The 27681-nt window shown below is 37.8% G+C and overlaps 1 protein-coding gene across 4 annotated transcripts in view; it reads left to right on the top strand.

The window, feature by feature from the left end:
• The window catches only part of MON2 (MON2 homolog, regulator of endosome-to-Golgi trafficking), a 133828-nt gene that overhangs the window by 21624 nt on the left and 84523 nt on the right, over positions 1-27681 (top strand). For all 4 annotated transcript variants that reach the window (XM_019543311.1, XM_019543314.1, XM_019543312.1 and 1 more), the window contains exons 3-9: positions 3912-4039; positions 5332-5463; positions 15360-15489; positions 16413-16510; positions 19543-19668; positions 21295-21489; positions 26252-26376. In XM_019543311.1, the coding sequence (XP_019398856.1) occupies positions 3912-4039; positions 5332-5463; positions 15360-15489; positions 16413-16510; positions 19543-19668; positions 21295-21489; positions 26252-26376 (934 nt within the window). The remainder of the gene's footprint in view (positions 1-3911; positions 4040-5331; positions 5464-15359; positions 15490-16412; positions 16511-19542; positions 19669-21294; positions 21490-26251; positions 26377-27681) is intronic.

Genomic DNA, 27681 nt, shown 5'->3' with positions numbered 1-27681 from the left:
TTTTTTTTTTTTTTAAACCAAGGCACCAGCCAGATCCAGAGTGATTCAGGAGGGGGAAGGGTAGCAGTGGCTGGTCCCAGAACAGCGGCCGCACACAGTGTGGGGTGGTGGATGGCAGCGGCAGCCACCTTGTGCAAACTTGCCCCTCCACTGCTCCGGGACTGGCCGCCGCTACTCCCTGATAGTGTAGTTTTAAAAAGTGCTGGATTTTTGATAATTCCATATTTTTGGTATACTGCGCTTATGTAAGGTTCTTGCAAGACATGAGCTGTTTGAAAGATTCAAATAAGATTATGTGAAATGTAAGACTTCTTACATTCCCTTGTTAAATAATTTTGTTTTTAGAAATGTAAAAATCCCGTTAAGGAGGCACTTTTTCAAATACTTATTTAAAAAAAAAAAAAAAGAGTAGCTCCGTCCCTCAATATTTTACTTTAAATGCTTCTCTTTTATGTGTTTGTTTTTATTGCTGTCATGAATGCTGACATAAGTGGGAAAACTATGCCAGGTAATGTCAGCTATGCATCAAAATACACAAATAGACAAGGAAGAAAATTTAATTAACCCTTTTGAGAAACTAACAGGGTTCTATAGCTACACAGACTTCAAGTTGAAACATCTAGCTCATATCTCTGTAAGATGCATTTTTTCATTCCCAGGTGGAGGAATTGTGAAAGCTCATGGCAGTCTGGGTATAGCTATAGTACAGTTGGAGTGTCATAGCCATGGTGGTCCAGGAAATATGCAAAAAGCAAGGGTATTTTGGTGATATCTTTTTATTATACCAACTGTATAGTTGAAAGTCTTTTTGTCTTTCAAGGAATACTTTCAAAGTGTTTTTCATATTTTATAAGTACTTTTTTATTTGGAATCTTAAACTGAAGTGTATTCAGTGTAATTTGTTTCATTCACCAACAAAGTGCACAGATGTCTATTTTAGTTATAAGAATAGTTGTGAGCTACAGCTACAATACAAAACTGCTTGGAATTTCCACAGCAAACCCTGGCTGGAATCTGAGGCTGGGGTGGAGGAGGGGCATTAAACCCCTCTTCCCCTGGTTAAATCCTCCTTCCCCTGAGTACAGTTGCCCTGCCTTGCTAAACTTACTGAAGTTGCTGGCTGTGGACTACAAATCCCAGAGGCAGGAAGAGGAAGTGATGAACAACGCTGCAGAGTCCCACTACTGTAATTCTGGGCTGCAAACCCTAGAGACCTCAGGGGCAGCAGGAAGAGGAAGTGAACACACAGTCCATGCTAGCTACGTGCCAGAGAGCTATGCTCTAGCACCCCCCCCAGGTGCAGGCATGTGGCTGCATTTCCTGAATCAAAAGTAAATGTGACCAGTTGTTTCTCAGTTCTATCTCTGTAGTTTAGACTACCCTGCAAAGACTGAATCGATTCAGGCTTGGACTTTGACTGTTTGTACTTAGCCTAGTTGAGAAATTGAATGCATTAAGCATTATAAGTGTTAATTTTTTTAAGAGAAATGTTGGTGACCTGTGAAATGTACGTTTATCAAGGCCAGCATCTAAATGTTCTTAGTTTGATGCCAGTGCTTTTGTTTTGGATGAAAACATCTATCCAGTATATGTTAAAAAAATTAATTCCAAAGGCTAATTGATGGGTTTTTTTAAAGAGAAATGAACGCATTGTGAATTCTGATGTTAATTATCAAAATAGATATCTTTGTAATTTTAAAAAGATGGTCGATAAAATTCAGATAAGCTAAGGTGCATTTTAACTTCTCAGAAATAGAATTATTGTTTTGGTTTTCTTAGAGCCTCAACGTTACTGTAACATAGTGTTAGGTTTTTACATGGCTTTCAATGTATTTGTGATCTCCCCAGTATTTCCTTCCAGATAGTAACCTTGAGTTTGAACTGTGGCATATAAATGATAAGTTATTTTTACATGTTTGGCTTTGACACATTTCAAAAAACTGTATTAAACTAATTTAATAAAACATATATTAATGGTGTTTTGATACCATTAATATGTTTTATTAAATTAGTTCTGCTTTAAAAACACTTAGTTTAACCTCTTTTTGTAGATGAAGTAACATTTAGGTCTGTCTGTCTGTCTGTCTACTTTATCTGCAAAAAAAATAAAGTATTTTTAAAGCAGAACTAATCAATCAATCAAATAGTGTCAAAGTGCAGCAGACCTTGATGCAACTGAGTTATCTTGCTATTAAGATTGAAATTAGTGGATCAATATTTGGTATAGCTGGAGTGTTTAACAAGTGTTAGATTGAGCTTTGTAGGTAAAAAATTCTCTTAAATTTTCACGTTGTTTATGGATAACTCTGAAAATCTGGTTGAATAATTTTCATGTTTTATGTCTATTAAAATCGTCCATTTTTCTTTAGCTTTTTCCCCTTGCCTGTTAGTATGTGAACACCTTTTTTTCTCCTTCCATTTCACAATTGTACTGGGAGTCTTTACTTCTGTTTTAATTTATTTATAGTGTTACGTTCCATTAGAATTCAATGACAGCTTGGAAAAAATGGTAAACAAAAGCACTTTGGTTCAATTGTCAAAAATTACAATTTTTGAAAACTCATTTTGTTAGGCAATCATCCAGCTTTTTTCCTAGAAGGCTAATAGTTATAGTTACAAGCGTGTGTGCCTATGCCTCCTTGAGCAAAGCAGCTTGCTTTTTAGTTTTTTATTTGGTTTTCAGTTTTAAAGTTTTTATACGTTTTTGAAATAGCCACGATAGATGAGTGAGTGACTTGTGTTACCGTAAAAATTCATGAATAACAATGCAATTATTTTGAACAGGCATTCAGCGTTGAAGCTATAATATCCAAATCTAGGCATCTGAGAAACTGTTTATACGTCCCAGTAGTGGCTGTGAAGAAAGTGTCATGCTGTGGGCTAATATTATAATTTCAAAAACCCTTATAACATGTTTTTGTAGCTTTTAACTTCTTGATATCACTTCTAACATCCGTATAATTTTTTTTTCTTATCTGGAATTGGGACAAAAAACTTGCATCAAAAAAACCACTAGTGAACTAGCAAATCAAAAGGTGGTTTAGGTTAATCAGTACCTTCTAACTTTTTTTTTCCTTTGTGCCCCTTTTATTTTTAACTTTAATGTTACTGATATTAACGCTGAATGAAAAATAATTTCAAATGGGGGGAGAGAATTTTCCTTTCTAAAAAACATTGAAATAGGTCGATTTTATATTTGGTTGGCTTGTTTTTAAAGGAGAGAGATTGAAACTGACTCTTCCACAACTGAACTAATTAAAAAATAATTTTCTAACTGAAGAAATATAGAGATATAAATAAATAAAAATAATTGGCATATCCACAACTCTGAATGATCTTTTATACCTCCCATCATTCAAGGCAACATATCTGTTGATAAATGTTTAGATTTTTCCCTGCCCACTCTGGTGTGCACTTCTGTGTCTCTGCGGCAACTATTTGCACATGAATATCCAGTAGTATGAGGAGTAAGGAGTGTGTTAATGTGAGACTGTGAAGACTGTGAAGAACCTGGATTTCTTAAGGATAAGTGGCTTACAAGTGGCTTATTATAAGCCATAATAACCTAAAGAACATTTAGGGTTGGGGAAAGGTAATAGAAGCATCAGGCTGAGTAAGACAGAGTTACCCAAGGCATAGGAGAATGGTGGCAGTGGGATGTGAGAGAGGATAGCTAAGGGAAAACAGGACAAAGTGTTCTGGTAAGCTAAGTATTAATGAAAGTAGTGACAGCTCTCTTTCTGCACCTAGTTGCTTTTCTTCCGTTATTTCTAAGATTGTAGATTCCTTTTGTTTCTGATTAGGATGTGTATAACTATTAGTATTTACAATTTGTATGCTTTTGCCTTTACACTGTTCAAAGTTGTAAATTGTTAAAAATTGACCAGCCTTCTTTTATCTCTATTCAAAAGCATTGAAAGAGAACAGCTCAGAGGTAGTTCAGCCCTTTCTAATGGGTTGTGGAACAAAGGAACCAAAGATCACTCAGCTCTGTCTAGCAGCCATACAGAGACTCATGTCACATGAAGTTGTTTCAGAGGTAAGGTGAAACTGTGGGAAAATATTATCTGGCATTAACATATTTGAAGGATTAAGTGTTTTAACAAAAGATACTTTTTTGAAAAACTCAAAATGCTATCAAGAGTGAACGCATTTTTGTACTTTAGAATGAACATAATCTTGTGGATGATGTTTCTAATTGCAAATAATTTCTGAAGTTAAATCTACCACTTGAGAGCCAAAGGAAGAATGAATGAAATAAAAAATATGATTGGTATATGTTTATAGACTGTATGCAAATAGTTGGAATCCGTAGCTGGTTTACTAAGAGTTATCTAAAAAATACTGTTCCCAACCTTCTGTTGTCTTAGTCTCCGATCACTGCGTACCCAGGGAGATTCCTTATACATAATAAAAATAGTAGTTTAACAAGTTTGTCTAGTGTAGTTCTGATGCTGGAAAGGTCAGGGTAAATACTCAGTTATCAGCAAGAGTCATGCGTTAAGTTTCATGCACAGTCTGGATTATGCCTGCTGATATCTGTGCATTTTGTTTTCTAATAAAGATAAAATTGCATACTATTTCTCATACATTATAACATGCAACTATTTCTGCAGCTAGTAACTGTGAATATAATGTTTTGCAGTACTGCTTAATGTTGTGTGTCATAGTTTTTGAAAGTAGCACTCTGGTATATTTAAAAATATTTATTAAGCTGTATTTATCCAACAGAATTATAGTGTATTTTTTTCCAGCAATTTTTATAGTTTTTAACTTAAGTGTTTTAAGTAAAGTATTTTGGAGTTAATTGCCTCGTCTCCTGTGATATTGGGAGCCAACCTTTTTTGGCAGATACGCTACAAATTATCCCTGCTCTTTGGGTGCTACTCTGATCCTTTTACTCTGCCTGATCTGCTGCTCTGCTTTTTGTTCTCTGCTCTGTGCTCCCTGCTTCATTTCCAGTTCTGCCTTCTGCCCTCTCTCTGATGCATCTCATGCCACACATGGAGGCTGCCTGCCTGTGGCACTTGTGCTGCAGATTGGCCACTCCTGTTCTATGAAAACTTGAGCTTCCAGTTGTAAAATAACTCTATGTTGATAAGATGTTTAAAAAATGTGTTTTAAAAAAACCTACGTATATAAAAGTCTCCAAACAATATCTAGGACATCGAAATTAGTGTTTCATATTTTATTTGTCCTTTTAAGATTGTAGGAAAAACTGAGTTCAGTTCAATATATGTGTGAGTGTTTTTTATATGGATATGCAAGCATGGTACTGGGTGTCAAGTTTTTATGTACTTTAATTGAACGTATATGCGTCTATCTTTATAGGCTGCAGCTGGGAATATTATTAATATGCTTTGGCAGCTGATGGAAAATAGTCTCGAAGAACTCAAATTACTTCAGACAGTTCTCGTGCTTCTAACAACAAATACCGTTGTGCATGATGAAGCACTGTCCAAGGTAGGAATTTGATGTAAACTACAATAATTAGGATATAATTATTAATTTTAAAGTAAATCCACTGAAGGAATATACTTATTTAAAAGTTGCAGTTTAGGCACCAATTCTGTAAGTACTCATATATGTGTAAAGTTATATTTAGAAGCATAAGGTACAGTGGATATCCATAAATGTGTTTGATAGAGGTGCACCACCAATACATCAGTCTGGTACCAGATTGGCATCAATATAAAGAAAATTGACTGTATTGGAAATTGGCCTGATGCGGCTCATAATTTCCTTGTGCATTCATGCAGCTGCAGCCTGGAATGTAGGCATGGCTTGTCTAGGGTGAGGTGGGGGGGTGGTGGCTCCTGCCACTGCACACACCCCAGGAGGGTATCCCCTAAATATGCATGGGGCGGGCTGGCGCTACGTCATGCTCTTCCTGGTGGGGGTGGACCAGGCTGCACTCGGGGTTGTGGGGGGAGGGGTACGGTAAGTTTTGGGATGGATGCAGCCCTCCCCATAGCCCCTTCCCAGCTGGGCAGTCCCAGTGCTACTCCCTCCCTCACCACGGTGGCTTCAGTCTGCCTTCCCCTTTCCCCTCCACCACAACAGACTGGCCAGCTGGATACTGATTTTCAAGCCACTGGGCTGTGCATCAGAAATTGGATTGGTATTGGCTGATATACCTCCTTTAAAATTGGCTATTGGTATCGGCCCCGGAAATCTCTATCAGTGCACCCCTAGTGTTTGGCCATATATGTTTATAAAATATCAGTTCAGACTTGTGCACAGATTCATTGTAATATTTATAAAGTGGGAACGTTTTAGACATCTGTAACATTGATGTATAGAATGCACTTTTTCATTTAAATATTCAAAGAAAATAATAAAGATTATTTTATTTTTTTCATTCAGAAGTCGCAACTTTTAAGTCCTGAGTTTTTCAGATAAGTAGAGTATAAAAATGGATGCTGTGTCATCACAAACCATATTTCATTTAAATAACTTGAAGTACTTTATTAAGGAAGAATGTAATTGTATCCCCTTTTAATTAATGGGAAAAATTGAGTTGTTTGTGATGAAATATTTGGCCGTTGTCCATCTGATTATAACTTGAAGGAATAATCAATTCCCAGCTGCCTCTTGCTGTGATGTTTCCATTACTCTTAATGTCACGTCCATTATTGAGAAATATTAGAAAATGGAATCTGTTTATAGGGGTTAAAAAAGTCTCACTTTTTCCAGTGTTGCCCATTAAAATAAAGTCTATAATAAGGAAATATCAAGAACTTTAAACAATCTTGTTGATATCTGATGACCTATAAGCTATAGGATAAGAAAAAAGATTTTTACAACACAGTATTTTAAATGGTTGAAAGAGGATTTGTCTTTGTACCTGAAGATATGACCTATTACTAATTTGTCATCTTTGGTAGTCATTTTAAGGTGTCTCAGTGAAGCTGGCAAAATATTGAAGGTGTCCCCAGTGAAGCAGGGATTTACACATTTGGATTTGTAGGATTTTAATATAGAATGTGTGCTAATGAAATACTCCAATATGCTATTTTGACCAATTTAGTACACGTCCTTTCTAAAGACAATATCTGCAGATTACGGTTGCATGTGTAGTAATGTGTTAACTAAAACATGACCTTGTATAGCAAAGATCTGAGTTAAGCCTCTTCATTTGAATCACTTTGATTGTAATAGAAAATGACAGACAAGGGCATTAAATGCATCTTTTGTTGATATTTTTTATCTTCACTATAAGGTCTTATCAATTGAAATGATGGTAGTTTCCTTTTTAAATTAAAATGTTAAATAGATCTAGTAGTTCTTCTTGAGGCCTAATGCTTAAGAACTTTTCTCTTTCACAGGCCATGTCTTAGAAGAAATATGCTTTATTTTGGTCTGCATTCAAATAAATAGTGCCTATCCTAGGCATTCTAGACATCTTTGCCACAACATTTAACATCACACAAATCCATAGCATGTGGTCGCATTCAAAGCCTCAAAGTATGGAACTCGCAAAACCAGAAGTTCCTGCTTTATTGGTAGTATTTTGCCTTTGGGATCTGAATGTCATATACCAAAATGTTGGTACGTGTGTATGAGATGGTTGTTGAAATTAATTTTAGTGGCCTTTACACTCCTTTTTCTAAGAGCTTGTCATTTATAGCCCAGTCAGAAAAGCTAGTTTATAAAGAAACTACTGAAGAGACTTGGCTTCCCTGCAAAAATATTTTATTTACTCATAGTATTGACAATTACTAATGATTTCTTACGCAATGGTACTTAAAAACACTTCTAAACCTTAAAGGAAAGTAAATATTTGACCATATAAAATTACTGCTTGATGATAAAATTGTCTTTGCTTTCTCTCTGCAAATGTTCATGAAATAACTAATGTTTATCTAAATAGTGTTTTATGGGATTAAATAATAAGATTATTTACTTAAAGTTTATTTATAGAATATTGTTCTAATAAAATGCTGATCACCAAATTTGTTGCAAGAAGTGGGTTCAGTTAAAAGTGTTTACCTAGAAAATAACTGAGGTGAGGTTTTTTAAGGTTTCTTTTTGCTTTGTTTTTTGTTTTGCTTCATTTCTTGAATGATTTGGAAACATGAAATTGATGAAGTATTCTGCTGTTTTTAATTCTTTCTCTGCAGCTGGACTTCAGTAATTGTTTTCTTTTAGGTTCTTGTTCTTCTGTTTTTTCCTTCTTTTCTATAAAAAGGAAATCCCTCACTATATAAGACTTTTTAATAGAGTAGTTTAAAAACAAACATGTTTCCATGATCAGTAACTTAGTGTTCTAAATGTATTAAATGACACTCATGTATCTGTATATCTTTTCTTGGCAAAATACAGTAAGAAATGTGGAACCTATTGTGCATTTCCACTCTGAAATTGCGGCCCATATGCCAATGAGGCTTTATTAGTTGTGCTACTAGGCACCCTCCTGATACCTATTTCCTAAATAGTTCTTGTGTTGTTGGCAGGACTGCCTTTTGAGTCAGGCCTGTAATAACAGTCTAGCAAAATTTAAAGGTAGACCATGTTAGATGCCACCTTTCATTTGAAGCAGGATGATAGAAGTTCTGACCCAGCTATACCTCAAATTCTATGGTATTTTTTGCAAGAGCAGTTTAGTTCATTTAATTGAAGAATTCTGTGCATCAGAATTTCCCTTTAGAGCTTAGATTTTATAGGTGGCTTGTTTTTTTTTTTTCCCCTTTCACTTCTTATTTTAAACAAGGCTTTGAAATGTGTTCTGAAATGGTTGTCATAGTCTTGAGCTCTAAAGTTGAAGCATAGGTTAAAAAATACTAGGTTTGGTTTAGGGAACAATTTGGGAATCCTTCTCAGATGTTGATTCAGATAAATAGACTTCTCTCTCTTCTCATACCCCCCGAATTTCTTGAAAGGTGGTCATTAAAGAGATATGGATTATCTAACAATCACGCTTCTTTGTAATATATGTATCCATTATTTTTATGTAGAGTACCTAAGCTTTAGTTGGTAGATGTTGCACTTAACTACAATTGTCAGACAGGTTAAGGCATTGGGTTCTTCTTTTTTCTGGATTGCTTTCTTCTCTTCTTCCTTGGAAATTTAGTTTATAGTTTTTATTACGATCACCCAGATGCACTCAGCTAGAAACAAGACAGTTTTATCCAGGACCACTAATGGCTGTTGCATGTGGAAGTTTAATATCATAAAGCAATAGAAAATTGTTCTGCTCTTTATGCCTTTTTTTACACAGAGCTAGTAAGGAGATTGAGAGCCTCGTAGTGTGCACTTTATTGGTAGGGACCTACCAAATTCATGATGGGAGTGGGGTGCACTGTGACTCATTTAACCTTACAGGATCCTCTGCACTCCTTTCTTTCCCCCTGGCTGATTGGTGGAGAGGCCCTGCTTGTGGCTTGCTCCTCGTCAGTGGGGAGGTGAAAACTGTGATTTTAAATATGGTGATGTTTTTGCCTCCCACCACTGGCTGGCTGAGGGGCTCTGGATGGCCCTGCTGTTTGCTGCTGACTGGCGGGGAGGCAAAAACGCCACCGTATTTAAAACTGCGATTTGAGTTTCCCTGCTGATCAGGAGGGAGTGGTGGGGCCCTCTGTTAATCAGCAGTGTGGGGGGAGCGGGCAGCAAGGGGTGAGGTGTGTGCAGAATTAAAGGAGCTGCTGTGCACTCTACTTCTGCTGTAAATTTAGTAGGTATTGCTTGGGCTTGGCTATTCAGATTCTTAATATTGATGACACATTCTGAGCTGTGTTTTTTTTAAAGTTGATTTACTATTATTTTGGCTCTTTCTCCAAGTTGGGAAAGAACAGACAGGAACTGTAGTCTTTACCTAACTAGTTAGAGGAGCAGTATTTTTAAACAGACTTGTTTGTGTCCTCTAGTTTCAGTTCCCCTTTCTGTTTCTATGGATCTTTCACACAGCAAAAGTGGGAAAAGACATTTTGCAAATAGGAAAAAGTCATTGTAATTCCTCAAAAACTGGCATGGTGACGGGCAAATGTAGGGTCTGAAACTGTTTTCAGCTCTTTAAATTGATTACATATGATGTGGACAGTATCTGTTTCATTCTATGCTATAATTGTTTTTTATTGCCAATTCCTTTTTTGAAGATTTTTTTCTACTCATCTTTTGAATTGCTTGTTCTTTTAATTTCACAGTTTAAGAGGTTATATTTAACTTCATTTCTGTTGGTTCCAGTTAGGCTGTGTGTAACTTCTTGTACTGGGGGTAGCTTTAATATAATGCATATAAATTTTAGGTATTTTCTCATTCTGAAGGAATCCAGTAAATTTCTAGCTGTACTGCTTTTAGATTGGGGGGGGGGAACTCCCAAAATTTGCATATAGCTAAAATTTTAATCTAGAGGACTTCCAGCAGATGCAGTTAGTTATGTGAATAGATGTAGCAGTATGCATTGTTTCATCTCTACTAATAGATTAAACAATTCCTGTAAGATATTTGTATCAGTTATTTAGTTTCCTACAGAAAATTGTACTTGGCTGCTTCTGTCAAGTTAACTACTTATATGAAGATTTAAAGGAACCCCATGATGGTGCAGACGGTGTTAGCTAGCTTGCCCCAGGTAGTGAACATGAACAAATGTTTTGCTAGTATTAGGAGGTCATTTAAAATATAAAATCTTTCATGCTTTCATTCATCTAGAAACCATTGACGGATACTAGCTACATGGGTCATCAGAATAGTTCAAATATTCAACTATTTATGTACATAAAAATGAAAAATATTATGTTCCATCCTTTAGGTATATAATATCATCAGAGTTACAGTATTTCAGAGACCTCTTCAGCACTCTTTTACTACTTTATTTTTTTCCAGAGAGATATTTAAAAAGTGAGATGCTGTGTTGAGAGGTAAAGGAACCAGTGCTGAAAGGGACAATAGATTCATTCTACTCCTCAGGTAGAGTTTTATTCCTGGTACTTCACACCTTAATCCATCCTTTACAGAAAAGCAAATCTGGTAGGCTTTAAGCAAATCCAGAGCTTCACAAGTTGTATCCATCTCCACATTAAGTTAGTGGACTTTTTCTTTTTTTATTAACAGAGTAGAATAATCATTTGTTGTTTTCAGTATAAGGATGCTGAAATTTTGGCATGAATCTATATTACTCCTGTGCCAATCAAATGTATTGCAGCTCAGCAGTAGTTATACTATGAGAGGGTCACTGCTGCTTGAGCTAAAATATGCCCCTAGCATTTTTTAAGTAGATGAGCATGATAGTTTTGCTTGATATTGAATGCAACAGCATGGTAGTTCCTGTGGGAATACATTGCATTCAATAACTCTCCTAATTGTAACAGAGTTTCAGAGCCAGCCTCTTGGGAAATTTACAAAATAAGTCTTTTTGTAAGATGTCTTGTGTTTGCCACACATACCATCAGCATTTCTAGAATTATATCATTATTTTATTCTTTTCTATTGGTTTGGTGGTAGTTTGCATTCTCTTTGCTTGCCATATCCCTGTCACTTTGTTTCTTGAAAAGTGTGAATCAGGTTTAGAGTTGCAATATAAAGTCTAATCCGTATAGATTAAAAAACCCTCACACGTGGTAAAGGTAGTCTTCTGCATGGAAGCATTATTAGAAGGAAAAATGAAAATATTAGGAGAGATGCTTTGTTCCTATGTCCTGACTCCAGTATTAGAATCTATTCTTTCTTTAATTTGCCATGTGTAATTTTTAACTGGAAAAATATGTATTTGGTAATTACTTTGTTTATCTTTTTATTGTAATATACTTTCCAATCTTTCAACTTTTTCAGACTAATATGTCTGGCTGAAATTTTATTTTTGGTTCTTGCTTGAAAGTGCTTTTTAAAAATCTCTGAACAGACATGGTGCAGCCATTCTGAAGCAAAAGAAAATGTGGGGAGATGTAGGCACTTTTCTATTGGCATCCAGCTCAGTATGACTTTAAATGTTTTATTGTTATAGTTAGGAAAAAAGAAAATAAACCTACTGTTCAGGTGATTGAGATTTGAAAGGTGCAATTTAGGTTAAAAATATTCCTCACTGAAGAGTTATAGAAGGCCTGCTATAGAGGAAGCTGGTATTGAGTTGACTAAGTTTTATAAGCCTCTGAAAACTGCATACCAGGCATGTGCATACCCACAGTTAGGTGGAAAGCATCTGTGCACTTCTCAAGAGTGCTTATTTCACATATATGAGACCCAAAGTCTGTTGCCTTATTTTTCACCCATTTTTCTTACTCATAAATGTCCTATGAGCCTTGCCTCATGCCTACAGGGCTGGGAATGAAGAGAGCCAGAGTTCTATTTTTCTATATGCTTGGCTCTTTATGATTTCACTGTTTTTACATTATTTTGAATACAACATTAATAGGGCTATAGCTGAAGTATGAATGCTGTAGTTTTGGTGTAGCAGTAGTTGCAATAAAAATTTGATGGCTTTTTTGTGAAGAAATATGAGAGGGTTTTATGAGGGTACCTCATTGAGAGTTTTTTGAATATCATGTGTAATGATGCACCAGTAGCTGATTTTGATGTCTTTTGGCTTTCATAGATGGACACTTTAAAAAAAAAAAGAAATAAAATGGGGTTGTGATGCCTAAGGTTTACACTATAAATATGTATATGTATCAAAGTTGAATAAGGTTAGCTACTATAGTAGCTGATGTAGTTTGTATAGATCAGGGTGTGCAATTATTTGGGCCTGAGGGCCACTTAAGGAGCTTTGGTGAGCTATTGCAGGCTGGGTCAGCACTCCCCGCTGTCCCACAACAGCTCACCACAACTCCCTGAGTGGCTTTGCCCCGGGGCTGGGTGGGTCTGATGGACCCACTGGGGGACAGATGAAATCCTTGGTGGGCCGGATGTGGCCTGCAAACCATATTTTGCCCACTAGGGCTCTAGGGGTGCACCAATAAACCTTTTTTTGGCCGATACCAATGGCTGATTATTAACCAGCCATATTAGCTTGTATTGATCTAATAGCCAATATGCAGTGCGGCAGCTTGGAGAGCAGTGTTCAGCTGGTAATTCTGTGGGGGGGGGCAAAGGGGTGTGCGGATTGAAGTCCCTATGGAGAGGGAGGGAGTGGGGCTGGGACAGAGCCAGGCACTGCCCAGCCCAGCTGGGATGCGGTGCAGGACGAAGCCACAGGTAGCTCATCCGTGGGGGGAGGCAGAATCATTTGTGAGGGGATAAAAGGGGGGCAGCTCTGCTGCTGCGCACACCCCATAGGGAGGTATGGGGGGAGCATGTGCCCCACAGATTTCTGCACATGGTGATAACGGGCTGCAGGTTGGGGGCCAGGAGCTGTGCCAGCCACTTCCCAGAAGCAGTGCTGGGCCAGGGCTGTGCTTAGGGCAGGAAGGGGCAGCGGGGTGGGTGACAGTGGCGCTGGCAGAGGTGGCTACAGTGAATTCTGGGGTGGCTGTAGGCCACTCTGTAGCCACCCCTCCCAGCACTGCTGCTAACTGCCTTGCATTACCCCTTCCCAGCCCCCCTGCTAGGAAGAGACTGATGCAGCCTTCTCTTGCCACATGCACAAACCCTGGGGGTGCACGCAGCAGTGAGGAGTAATCCACCCCCTCCATAGCTCTGTCTTGTGCCCTGCCCTGCCGTCTGGGCAATGTCTGTCCCTGTCCCTGTCCCTGCCCTACTCCCTCCCTCATTGTAGGGACTTTGATCTGCCCCTTGTCTCCTCCCCCCCACCCCAGACTTGCTGGCCAGACACTGCTCTCCAAGCTGCCAGGCTGCATTCCTGGCTGCATGCATACCTCATCTGTGTGAATGCGCATGGCATTTATCAGTGACATCATCAGCTACATTGGCCAAAAAGCTGATTGCTGATTAATGTCAATTTTCCTTTTATCGGTGCTGATATCATATGGTCTGATATATCGGAGTACCTCTATTCCCCGCCCCGGTACACAGCATTCTTATTTGATTCATGCAAATCCTCCTTTTTCTTGATACCTTGAATATGCATAGGTGGGATAATTTTCTATTACTGAGATTCGGATAGCTTTGTTTGGATTGTTGAGTCACAAATTAGTTCTTTAAAAAAAAAAATAGTGTTTTTTCCCACAAATTTGTCAAAACTATATTAAAGTAGAACTATTGGATTACAGGACAAACTTAAATTACAGAATTACATTACTTGTGTAAAATTATATGTAAATAAAGGTAAAAACTTTATGCTTGAAATGCTGAAAACTTACGTTATGAAATGTCAGAAACTAAGTGATCCCTGCAATTTTAATGTGTCCCCTTTGTGCCATGTGTATTATGCTGTAATCTTTAATTATATGATTACACATTCTCTTCCACAGGACCTTGGGGTGCAAGTAGTTGGAGCTTATTTGTTAGCAGTACTCTCTGGCTTTCTCTGGAAGGGAGACTATAGATGCTTCCTCAGTGTCTCAAGATGGGCACTGAAAATTAGTGTTTGACAGTTTTGGCATTAATGTCTAGTATGTGTAAGTCCTTTTACATGATTTGTATGATAAGAATAATACCACCCTTTCTGTCTTTGGTTTTCTTTGTATGTTTGTGAAGCAGTCAGATCCTACTGTATCTAATGTCAAAGAAAAGTCCTTTTAGAAGTAAAGAATTCTAATTTCCTTTTAGCACAGTTTGTGGCATGCAGTAAGTGTCCCATAAAGTCATCTATTAAATGCTGTGTGTTAAAAGAAATCCTGAATAGCCACCATTTTTGACCATCCGTTATTCCACAGACAGCATAAGTTTTGGGCCTGTAAAAAAATAACATATGACTAGCATAATGCAGTATACACATAGGAGACAAATTAAATTTGTGGGGATAGACCCTCATTTTGATTTTCTTATTTTTGACTATGCAACATTGCAGTTTTAAGGTGTCTGAATATAGATTTTTTTTTAAATGCAGCATCTAGAGTTGGGGGAAAAAAACCCTAAAAATAATTTCCATCATGTAGTCATGTATTTAATCATTGCACAGGTTACCAAAATTTGCATTTCCCAACTTTTCTGATTTTAATTATACAGCTGTAATGTCTTAACCTGAATGTTTATATCGTTACAATATACATTGTTTCATGTAGTTATTGTGTATGAATTGCTTGTAAGATTATTATAGTTGTCATGGACACATCTTAGTCTCAGTTAAATTTGTGCTCTTTCCAATTCACATAGGGTCATAGGAGCTATGCATATAGTTGGGGGTTTTTTTTTTCCACTGAACAATCTTTTTTCATCACACTTTATCTAGCTTCTCAAACTTAAAAAGATTAAACAAAAACATCATCTTTAGGTAACTTTTGATAAAACATTAGTAACTTTTACGTTCATTTTTATTATTGTTAGCTAAATGATATATACATTGTTATTAACTGGAAACTTTATTGCAGGCAATTGTCCTTTGTTTTCGACTGCACTTCACAAAAGATAACATCACAAATAACACAGCTGCAGCTACAGTGCGACAAGTAGTTACTGTTGTTTTTGAAAGAGTGGTTGCTGAAGATGAACGATACAAAGGTGGATATATGTTCCGTTTTTGTGTTGTGTACATTAGATCTGTTTCTGTTAGATTTATATGTATATATTTTTAAAGTGTCTGTCTTAACTATGTAAAATTACCAAAAAGCACAGATCTTATAAATGCCACAAAAATCACAATAGTTATTCATTGTTGGAAAGGATTACCTTTTTGTCCTTAGATTTGTAAAGAATATAGTATAATAAATTGCTGATTGCAATTGGATGATGAACTCCTCCTCATCCCTTGCTCCCAGTCAGTCCCTTTTTATACTCAATAAACAAGCTAGTATGGTATGAAGTAGTTTCAAAAGGTGGCATTGATTTTTTTAAGCGCACTCCTCCCATTGTAGAGCTGTGGAAGATTAGCCTTGAAGGTAGGGGTTGCAGAGAGGTTTTGGGGTAGGTTTAAGAATGGGACAGCCATGTTAGAGCCTGAACATAGCCTGCATTGCTGTGGAGAACCTGGGCACTGTGACCCATAGGCAGTTGGGGACAAGCTGTCATAAATGATGTATGCAGATATGTCCATTTATGTTCAGTGCTGCATAGCAGCCCAGAATTGAATCAAATTAAAACTGACTGAGAGCTGCCACAGTTATTCATGCTGTAGGTTCTGTGCTATGTCTTTTAGATATGCAGCATATAATTTTTTAAAACGTTTCTTTATGATTTTATTTTGGTAATGTCTGTTTGAGTGAAGTTGGACTAATATTATGTGAAAAGAATATGTATTTTAAGAATACTCTTTACTAGAGATTACTGATATTAAATCTGACTTTTATTGTTGTAATTTGAGGTTCTTCTATCAGTGGGATAGTTCCCTCAAGTTTGTGCAGGAATTTGTCTTCATAGGGAATGCAAATTTGCCTACTGATTTATTTTTTTTGCTCTCATACTACATTGCTTTTTCTTTAATACAGATGTTATCGAACAGCCAGTGACAGTTCAAGGAAACAGTAACAGAAGATCTGTCAGTACCCTGAAACCATGTGCTAAAGATGCTTATATGCTTTTTCAGGTACGTTGTACCCATCTTATGTGAATACTGGTTAAGTGCATCATTTGCTTAATTGCACAACTGAATGTCACTCCCAAATTATTGTCTATTGCTTATGCTGTAACAAACTCTGGTTATTGACATACCAGTTAAATAAATAACCGCTTAAAGGCATAACATCTTTTAGCCACAATATCTACTTTGTAACCTAATTATACTCAGAACTGCTGGAAAGTAATGTTATCTGTTTATTTTGTAAGTAATTGTACTCCCTTTAACTGTTTTATAGAGAACTAAAGGGAAGCTGCTGTCAAAGGTTGCTCTTCAGTGAGGGAGCTAGTCAGTTTTGTGGTTGCTGTCGTTCATCAAGGCTATTATTAGAAATGCCAGAACTGACTATTAGGGTTAAGTACAGACATTAAAAAAGTCAGCAAGTAAATAGACATTCACATTTGAAACTGGAAAGGTAGCCAGACCCCTGCAGTGACCCATACCAGTAACTGGGGAGCGATAGAGCATACCTCCCAGCCTGGTCATCACTGCTGAAGGCACTAGAATGCAGACAGCGCAGCCCAGGGCTGCAAAGCATCCTGGGATGCTGCGGGACTGTAAGTTAACTCGAACTGGGAGGGGGTTTGGGACAGAAGTTAAACTAGTTTGACCTAAATCAGTTAAGCATGATACTATATCCAGTCAGGTGTATCTTAAACCAGTTTTGGCCATTTGAAAGTGATTAAGTGCACCGAACTCCTGTTTTGTTTACAGGTTTAAACTGGTTTTTGATTGCTTTTAAACCAGTTTATGTGTAACTTCTGTCCCTAGCTTAGAAGTCTCTGGAAACTGAGGAGCCTAATAAGTTTTTTGGGATCCTAAAACTACAGCACTAACAGTGCTATAAACAGTGCATCTTAGATGCATAAGGCTGCCATGTTTAGGGCTTCTGATTAGGGTCACCATAAGGAAATCTGGGACACTGCCATCCTCCTCCTGCCTACCCCTCAACCTCCCAGTCAGCAGCACTGTTGGTAGGCAGTGGCAGAGGCTGGTGGGCATGGATGTGGGCATAGTCTGGTGGGGAGGCAGAGCTGCCTGGCGCACCATGCCGCTCCTGCCATATTCCGCCCCATGCCCCTGTGACCCTGGCACTCCTGTTTTAATTTCTGCCAGCTGACTGGGACTGGCCTTTGAAATATGGGACTGTCCTGGCCAAACTGGGACATATGCTAACCCTACTTCTAATTGTTTTAGGACTGCTTATTAGAATCCTTGAAAATGAGTGGAGATTGTCAGTTTTGAGGCTTTTAATACCACAGTGCTGGGCACTGTTCACATTTAGTTTTTAATTGTGTGTATTCTGGTCAAGAATATAGCCTTTTCAGTCTGGAGGCTATGCACATAAACAGAATAATACATAACATACTATATTGGTAGGTCTTTCTACTGTTTGTGCGGATACAGTTATGATCGGTCTCATTTTTCTGAAAACAGATGAAATTTCATAACTTTAAATGTCTTTCTGTTTAATAATGTGGCACCTGTTGCTTGATAGATATCAAAACACATTGTTACATTAATATTAATATTAGCAAAAATGAGTTGACATAGTGAAATATTTTCACAAATAAAATGGTTTTACAGACCACTAGAGTATCAGACCTTTATTGTCAGTTTGAAAATCTATAAATAGACCACTGTAATTTCATTATGCTAATCAATATCTGTGTTTTCTAACATATATCTATCTAGATTCTGTTTGTTATTGGACTAGTTCTTAAGGATAACAGTAATAAAGGGATACCATGCTCTTTATTACTGCTTACATTTCTTTGGATTTTCTTGTGAATGACTTGTAACCATTGATGGTGATGCATTTGTCCCATCAAAAAAAAGAGAGAGAGAAACTGAAAACAAGATGGAATGGGAGAATCTTTAAAACAAAAATTTTGATCTGCTTAAACTAATGACTGACTGCAAAATTATGTTTATTTCAGAGGTGGCTTGTATTTTTGTGTTTGGGTTTCCCCTTTATCAGAATATTGAAAATCTTGGGAGGAAGGATGGACTAGCAGTAGAGGTGCTGGTCTGGACTTGGAAGACCCCTGTTCAGTTTCCTTGTCTGCCACTGATATCCAGTGTAACCTTAACTAAACAGGTCATTTTGTTTACCTCTGGGACCCAGGGTGGGCAGCATGTGCGTCAAGGATTCCACCAGATAACGTGTAATCTGCAATTTCTCTAGCACTGTTGACACCAATATTATGTAGGTATGCTGGACCTGAACTGAATGAATGAACTAGCACTATAAAGCACATGATAAAACTTACTAGATTTTGTGTCAGTAAGACTTGCTGATTTATCATACCTATTGATCCAAAAATGTTTTTACTCCTGCTTTCAAAAGCTTTGATTATATGCAGTATTTTTGTTCTTTGCCTCATAGCAATCTTGTTTAGTTTTTATTCATAAAAAGATTTATCAGTTTCTTTGTACTGCATTTTCTTGCATACCACATGCAACCAAAAAGATGCACTTTTGGCTTTGGGAAGGCAGAGTAGTGGTGGGGATTAAGCCAGTTGTGACTGAATTCTGACAACTTGTACAGGGGGAGTCTGTTTCTCAGATCACTTGTCCTTTCCTTTGCTGCTCAGCCAAAAGCTAGAGGTTTCACCCTGTCAAGGCCCCTGTCATAGCTTGGCAGCAGCTTTTGACTGCTCAGCAGCAGCTGTGAGTGGGTAAAACCTTGTGGCTGGTAGGTCTCTAGGAGCCATTCCAGTATTCCCATCCTCCATTCTGGCATGGAAACGCATTCTGTGCTTAAAACACTTGCCTCAGTTCTGGATGGATTTTCCCTTAAAATAGAAAAACAAAGTGTACATGGTATACAGCCAGATGTGGTATGTTCAAAGTAGAAATTAGCTTCAAATTGGAAAAGAAGTTGTCATTACTAAGGCACAAGGGAGCTTTAGGGTTTTTTTCCTTTCAGACAGTAAAAACCTGGAAATGTATCCTAGTAAGTGAATGGACAGAAGATGCAAAGTGTATTTGTTTTTCAGGATCTTTGCCAGCTGGTTAATGCTGATGCTCCCTACTGGTTAGTGGGTATGACGGAAATGACCCGGACATTTGGCCTTGAACTTCTTGAGTCTGTACTCAATGATTTCCCACAAGTGTTTTTACAAGTAAGTTGTCTTGAAAAATAAGAGAGCCTTTTGCTTTCATTGAATTCTTCCACTAGACACTTCTCTTCTGCTAAATATAGCTTCTGATGAAAGTTTAAGAGGTTTGTTTGTTTTTTTTTAAATCGGAGATTTTGTAGGATGGATTTTGAAGTTTTTAATAAAGTTATTTCAATATATAGTAAAATCCCTGTTATCTGGCATGAGTGGGGAATGGGGGGCGCCAGTAATCTAAAAATGCTGGTTACCTGAGGCTCAGGGTTTCTGGCCAGATGCGTAGCGGGGGGGCGGCAGCAGTGCAGAGTGGTGGGTGGCGGTGGCTGCCACATGCACGTTTTGGCGCGCGCGCGCCCCGCCCCCGCCCTGTGTGGCCAGCTGGCAAATCCAGTTAGTGTGCTGGTTAGTAAAATCTCTGATAAGGGTTTTACTATATTATATTCCTTTTCAAAAGTAGTTACAATTTTTATTTCATGCTTCTTCATGTCTTAACCTCCTCAGTAAAGTTTTTTACCCACTTTCTTTGTCTATACAGAACACATCTAATTTTTTAGCTTGTGCGCACGCATTTGTGTGTTTTACATATAATCAACATATAAATCTATGCAGGAAGGTTTTTTTTCTCTTTATTCCTCATTCAGGTTTTACACATTTTTATACGTTTTATGTATTATAGGTCATGATCAGGGTTCTTGGTTTTCTCTGTTTAAAAATAGCAAGTTCTCTGATTTTAAAAAAACCCAAATCTGCATTTTTCCACGTTTAAAATGAAATTCCACTATAGATAGATAAATATATAGATATTAGTTGAACACAATATTTTATTGATATATTTACAATTTTAAAACAATTTGGAAGCCTACTGGTGTTGATCACTATAATAGAATAAGTTCTGAATTTTTTAATGCTTGATTTGGGGGCTTTTATCATGGAAAATCAGAGCTCCCCCTGCCACTCACTGGGATAGGTTTTTCTCTTTAAAATGAGAGAATCTGGGTTTTACCACATTTTTCCACGGCGAATGGAAAACCTGGATCCCTGGTCATGATTCTGTTGAAGCTGTTGTTTCATAATATAAGTATTTTGGGAAAAAAAATTGTGATATCATGTTCCTACAGGAATTCTAACTACATCCCACTTGCACAGTGTTCCACAAAAACTTGAACAACTGTAATTTTGAATTATATGACTTCAGGTGCATATCAGTATTCTACCATAATTTAATAATGGTAGAGGTTCATTTAATAATGATAGAGCCCAAATTCAGAAGCAAAGTATACAAGTCATGTATCAGAAAACCAATTTAACATGTAAAATGAAAGGCAGAGGAGTGTTTAGTATGAAAAGGACGTGATCTCTTAAACTTTTCTATTTCTGGCTATAACTTTTCTTGCTATATGGTTCTTTCCATTCCCTCAGCGCACAATGTATGCCAACATGCATGACCTTTCTGTTCTGTATGTTCGTAATGCTAAGTTGTATTGTAAATATGAAAACAGGGTGTGTTTGTGTATTAAATATCTTGGGCTTACTAGCAGCAGCTGAAAAAGTCTATTTTAAATCATTAAAATTATTTTAAATGTTATGGATGTAACTCCTTGTTAACATTATACTATTTTTTTTTCTTTATAGCATCAAGAATTTAGTTTCCTCCTTAAAGAGAGAGTTTGTCCTCTTGTGATAAAGCTCTTCTCCCCAAATATCAAATTTAGACAGGGTTCCAGCTCATCATCTTCCCCAGCTCCTGTGGAGAAACCATATTTTCCTATCTGCATGCGCCTGCTGAGAGTAGTTTCTGTTTTGATCAAGCAGTTTTACAGTTTGCTGGTAAGAATATAGGTTTCAAGTATTGTTTTTATAATTCTATCCTCTTAGGTGTGTGTGCATATGTTCTGCATCCTAGAGTGCTAGTTGCTACTAAATATTGATTTGTTAATGATGGTAACTATACACGCTGTTTTTATAGTATTGTTCACATACTATATTTTTGTGTACTTCTTCAAAGACTCTGGGAGAGATGGTATTCAGATAAACAGGGATTTTAATAAATGAAAATTAAAACTCTTACTCATGTTTTTTGATAGTGTCCTTATTAATCTCAGTGAGGAACTAATGTTTCACTCCTGCCACCATGTCAGATTGTGTGAACCTGTAAAACATGAGCATTCCAATTCTGCTTGCATAATCAGAATATGTTAGTTGGGTATTGCAGCATATGCTGTCTTCTGGCAAGTACTGCTGGCTTCTCAAGAAGTGTAAGTTTAGAACAGGAAAATAAGATATTCCCATAGGGAAAGAGTGATCAGTTTTCCTCTTTTTGTAATGTATAAGCCTAAAGAAAGAAGATTCAGTGTTGCAGTGTTTAGAATGGTCAATTTACATTTTTATCACAAGTTTTGCAATGTTAAGTTCTCGTTTAAACTGTATCTCTTTACATCCTACAGTGACTCCTCAAACTACGTTTTTGCATTCAAACGAATAGGTGTTTCCTTAACCTTTTTAAGGTGTGTCAAACTCATTTGACCCTGTGGCATGGATGAGGGGCATAAGGATAGTCTGTGGCCTGACTCAGCCCCACGCACTGGAGCCAGCATCCAGGGCCAGTCTGGAGTAGGCAGCTAATAACGCACATGCCCTTTACCAGCCCTGCTTTGCTGTGTGCGCTGGCTCCAGTCCAGGGCTTGTGGACAGAGCCAGCACAAGTTGTGTTTTGCACAAGGTGCCCACACAGGACTGGACCTGTGTGCGGGCTTCAGGGCCAGTCTGTGGGTCCGATTTGGACCTCCCTGGAGCCAGTGCACAAGGCTGGCCTAGTGGGATACTGCATGCAGTGCAAGTCCCAATCAGACCTCTAAGCTATGTGCTGTGCTTGTGCCGGTCCAGCCCCACGCACCACATCCAGCATGCACTGGCCCCAGTCTGGGGCTTGTGCAACGCGGAGGGCCAGAAGAAGGTGTGCACTGCATGTGGCACTCGTGCCAGATGGGTGCCACACAGGCTTCAGCATACATTTATCATCTGTAGGCATAATCCAGCTTTAAAACTAACATGCTGTGCTGGTCCGGCGCAGATGCCACATGCAGTGTGCACCAGACTGACTCTACAGACTTGGACCAGTGTGTGCTGCCCAGCCCAGGTGGTATGCAAGGTCAGTCCGAGACCCACAGATCAGATCCTGGAGCTCCTGGATCCTATCTTTGCCTTAAGGAATTGATCTTTTTTTTCCCTTCTCAAAAAACATAGCTACTTTTTTATTATTTTCACCAAAAGTAATGGACAGCAAGAAATATTGAGAGGCCAGAGGATGTTGAAGGACATAGACATTTAAATTCCATATTTGTGGAAATACATCAGAAACTTTTCTTGTTTTGTCTGCAGCAATTACACTGCTATGGGCTAGAGTTTATGGTTAATGTATTTCTGGAGAGGATTATAACATAGAGCCAAAGTACTCTTAAACTGCATGATGTCTCCAAAACAAAACAAAAAAACTCTACACTTTGGTTGTCAGCTGTACAGAGACATGTTGATCAACAGTTCAGAATCTTGTTTCCTTAGAAAATGAGAAGACTAACTTGCATTATACAACATTGTAAGTGTTCATAGTATCTACAAGTAACATCCAGGAAAACAGTGGTGAACAGAGTAGTGGTAGGGGTGGTGTATGCATTTCTGAGATGCCAGGGTTTCCTTTTTAAACAGCCTTGTAAGATCTTACTTAACTTTTTTTTAAAGAAAAGAAAGAATGGTAGTAGTATGTTCCTTCTAGTATTGTAAAGATTTCTAAAGGAAATGGTACTATGAGGAGATCTCTGGATATCCCCTTCTTTCCCCTTTCACCTTCCCACAGTTCCCCATTAGTCTTGGGTGCTAATGAAACTGTTCAGCAGAAAAATCTTTTTCTTATGAAATGCCACAATTGATGTTTTTATGCAGTTTTTACTTGTAAGTCATGCTTCACTTAGTCTTTTTGATTTAATAAGATCTAATATTTCTTTACAAATAAATGTGAGCTTTTGTTGAAGATTTATAGACAACTAAGTAAGATGAAGGATTTGCAAGATCAGGATAAAAGTACAAAAGTCCCTTATTAAATATATGGTACTTCATTGTAAAACAGAAATCCTAGAAAACAGTAGTGTGAGACCCACTATTAGAAAATACACAACTAGGTAAACGTTGAAGAGCTTGACTACTTGAATATTTTTCCATTTAACTTTTGAAAGGAAAAAAAAACAATGGCTTAAGTTTTAATCATCTCTACATCTTCTTAAATATACAGACTACCTCTATACCCTGTGGCCCAATCTTGCAAAAGCTTGAGACTGGTATAAGGTAATTTTTAAATTAGAACCATTAAAACAGAATAGTTTGCTTTAGGTATAAAGGAATCTTTGAAAAGTAATAATACTTGAGATCCAAGTTGCTTGAGGGGTTTGTTTGTTTTTATCCAGTACATGATGGTTTTATGGTATTTTTTGTTATCATTTAGTCTAATAGAAAATGAAATGAATGCGAGAGAGTTCAAGGGTTGAAAAAGATTTGGAATGCAGTAATAATTGAAGTATTTTTGTAGTTAAAAAAGTTTTCACTAATGTAGGAAGTGAGAGAAAATAGCTACTTACTATATACAGTATATTTAAAAAGTGCATGAAGATTGGACACAAATCTAGTATGTACAGCTACATAAGTCTGCTTTTGTTTGCAATATTAAATCTGCAGTTTGTGGTTAAGAGTAAAAATTCACTATCATGCGAGAGCTTGGAAACTGTGTTTGGAGCTCCAAATGGGAATTCAGGTACTTGAATGAGATTCCTCACTCCCTTCTAATTCAAATGGCATATATGTTAGTAACCAGACTATGATGATTAATTACAGATATTCCTATTGTACAAAAAGAATGCATATACATTTGAAGTCTTTATTGACAATTAGAAAAGCTGGGGATTTAATTTTGTATGGGTATGGAGTAATTTTGATATCTAAAGTCTGTCTTGGTCAGGTGTTTAAGTGGATGGATGAGGTAGAAAAGAAAGCTGTTGATGGTATATCGCCATTGCTTGTGTTAATTAATGTGTTAATCTTGTCTTGAATTAAGTTATTTTAAATGAAGAAGAAAAAGATTCAATTTGCTATCTCTGTGATGAATTGGGAACGATAGATCCACTTCTGAGTAAAATCTTTTATTTAGCACTCTGCCTTACTTGAGGCTTCAGAGGAAGGTCAAACTCCGCGTATGTATTAGTGCTTCCTTGCTCTTTATTCAGACGTGGGAAAGCAGTAAATATTTTGTGATGACCCCAGGCTTTTAGTTACCTTATTCCCTAAAGTGTGAGGTATGTTGTCAGTTACCTATTTTATTACTGTCACACACAGGTCCTAATTGGGATCAAGGCATAAATCGGCTAGAAGTCTGTGACTTCTAATGTAATGAGGAGTCCTGGCATGGCAGAGGTCCTGTTCCTGCTACTGCTGCTGTTAACCTTGGCTGCTGCTACTGACAATCTTTCTAGAGAAGGGTAGAGTCTTCTGATAGGTCTAGTCTCCTGGCAAGTTGCATGAGGACTCTAATTAGCATTCTCTTTCAATGAGGGGAGGCTAATGGGACTATATGTTGACAGGCTCCTGGTTTGTAAAACGATAAGTCTCTAAACATAAATTGTGTCATCTCTTCCTGCCTTTTGGGACTCCTGACAGTGGCAGCAGCTGTTTATTGCTTGTTCATTATATGTCTCTCTAATTTTTTTAGATTTCACCAACCTATTTGTTTGAATATTTTCCTGTAACATTGATAATTGATAGCTCTGAGACAGCAGTAACTTAATTTTCACCTCTGCATAACACTAGGGCTCAGATTAAGTAGAAAAAGACAATTATATGATATAATTTATTCTCAATTCCTTTCTTTTTATTTTTAAGCAATAGTTGCGATATGGGAGATAACCATAACCATCTCTTCTCCACCCACGTACTTCAAGCATGGGTTGAGTTGAAAGCTCAGTTGAGATTTATTAAATATCTTTTTTGTGCATGGCTTTTCTTTTCAGTAAAGATTGTGGATGGCTATTGTATTTTAACTCTTAATTCAGTTAAACTCTCTAGGAAGCTGTTTATATCCTTGTAACTTTTTGCTTTGTCTCGAGCACTCAGTTGTCTGCTTTTATTGTTGCTCAGTGAGAGGGTTTTTTGACTTGTATTGCAAACTGTTTTGAGAACAAGGGCTTATACACCACTTGTATTATGACACTTTGTTCTTTTACTACAGTGCTTAACTTTCATCTGATGATGAACTCTCCAACTCTTAAATATTTACTTCTATCGGCTTGTTATCCCATTCTTTAATACTGTTCTTAGAAATATCAGTAAGGGAATGTAACTCCTGAATGCAGCCGAGTGTATGGCATATGCTTGGCAAAACATTGCGATTGCTGGATGTATTCTGTGTTATTTTTAGTGATTGGCTGACAGAAATTCAACCTAGTGCCAAAGCAGAATGAACCAATATTTGCTAGGGATTTGACAAGCTTGGGAGGAGAGAATATATTGCATCAAGTTTTTGCTTTATATGACTGTAACCTATTCCTTGTAGGTAACAGAATGTGAGATCTTTCTGTCACTGTTAGTAAAGTTTCTGGATGCAGACAAACCACAGTGGCTAAGAGCTGTTGCAGTAGAATCTATCCACAGGCTCTGTGTGCAGCCTCAGCTTTTAAGGTAACAGATATGCCATATTTCACTTTATATTTTAAAGTAACAGCTTGTATATAGTTTCATAGTTTCTAGGGTCTGAAGGGACCTGAACAGATTAAGTCTGACCCCCTACCCTGGGCAGGAATGAGTGCTGGGATCATAATACCCCAGCCAGATATCTATCCAACCTCCTCTTGAAGACCCCCCACAAGGTAGGGAAGAGCGCCACCCCTCTTGGGAAGCCCATTCTAGAGCCTGGCAGCCCTAACTGTAAAGTAATGCCTCCTCATATCAAACCTGAGCCTACTCTTAATTATTTGTGGCTGTTATTCCTTGTTATCCCAGGTGATGCCTGGAGGAACAGAGCCTCATGTATTTTCCGCTAGTTCCTCCGGTGAGTTTATAGATGGCCGCCAGATCCCCTCTCAGACTTCTCTTGTGGAGGCTGAATAGATTCAGGCCCTTTAGTCTATCTTCGTAGGGCCTGGTCTGCTGGCCCCTGACTATGCAAGTTGCCCTCTTCTGGACCCTCTCAAGGTTAGCCACCTCCCTCTTGAAGTGCGGTGCCCAGAACTGGACGAAGTACTCCACCTGCGGCCTCACCAGCACTGCAGAGAGGGAAGGGATCACCTCCCTGGACCTGCTTGTGATGCATCTGTAGATGCCCAACAAGGTGTGATTAGCCTTACTGCATGTCACTTGTAAGGGGTGGGGGGGGGCAGGGAAGAAATATATACTGTATCTACTTGAATAGAAGGCAGCCCTGGATATAAGACTACTTCTAATTAGATTTTATATATGGAAAACTTTATAAATTGGTTATAATTTTCTGAGTATAGAATCTAATTTATTGGAGGCTGGCCTTGATTTTTGTCTTCCTCGTTGCTATAGCAGGGAAAAAAAATCTGGGGAGTTAGGTAGCCTGCTTCCCACCCCCCTCTTTATTTTCAGGCCCTGCTTTCCCTCAGCACATGGAAGAGAGGAGCAAATTTGGAAATAATGATCCTGAAATTAAACATAGCTGTTGTTATTTGCATATAATACCCACAGATTTAGTTCATCCAGAATTTTTGCATGTTACCTTTTTTGAAACTGCTGAAAGTTTATGGTGGACCTATGCCAAAACACACTTAGGCAGCACTTTGGCACTTGCTTATAAATAGTACAAACTATGCATGATATTAGTCTAAAGCCAATAGGCTGATGATTTACCATATAGTTCACTGGGCTGGGCCCACCAGAGTCGATAAGATTTCAAGCCACGGTGACTGAGCTTGGCACTGCTGTGTGTGTGTGTTCGTTCCAGATTACATTGGTCTCTTCCCCCCT

The sequence above is a fragment of the Crocodylus porosus genome, unplaced genomic scaffold (assembly GCF_001723895.1).
Source record: "Crocodylus porosus isolate Cpor-Errol unplaced genomic scaffold, CroPor_comp1, whole genome shotgun sequence".
NCBI lineage: Eukaryota > Metazoa > Chordata > Crocodylia > Crocodylidae > Crocodylus > Crocodylus porosus.
The sequence above is the reverse complement of the archived record's forward strand: the minus strand, read 5'-3'. Positions and strand labels throughout refer to the sequence as shown.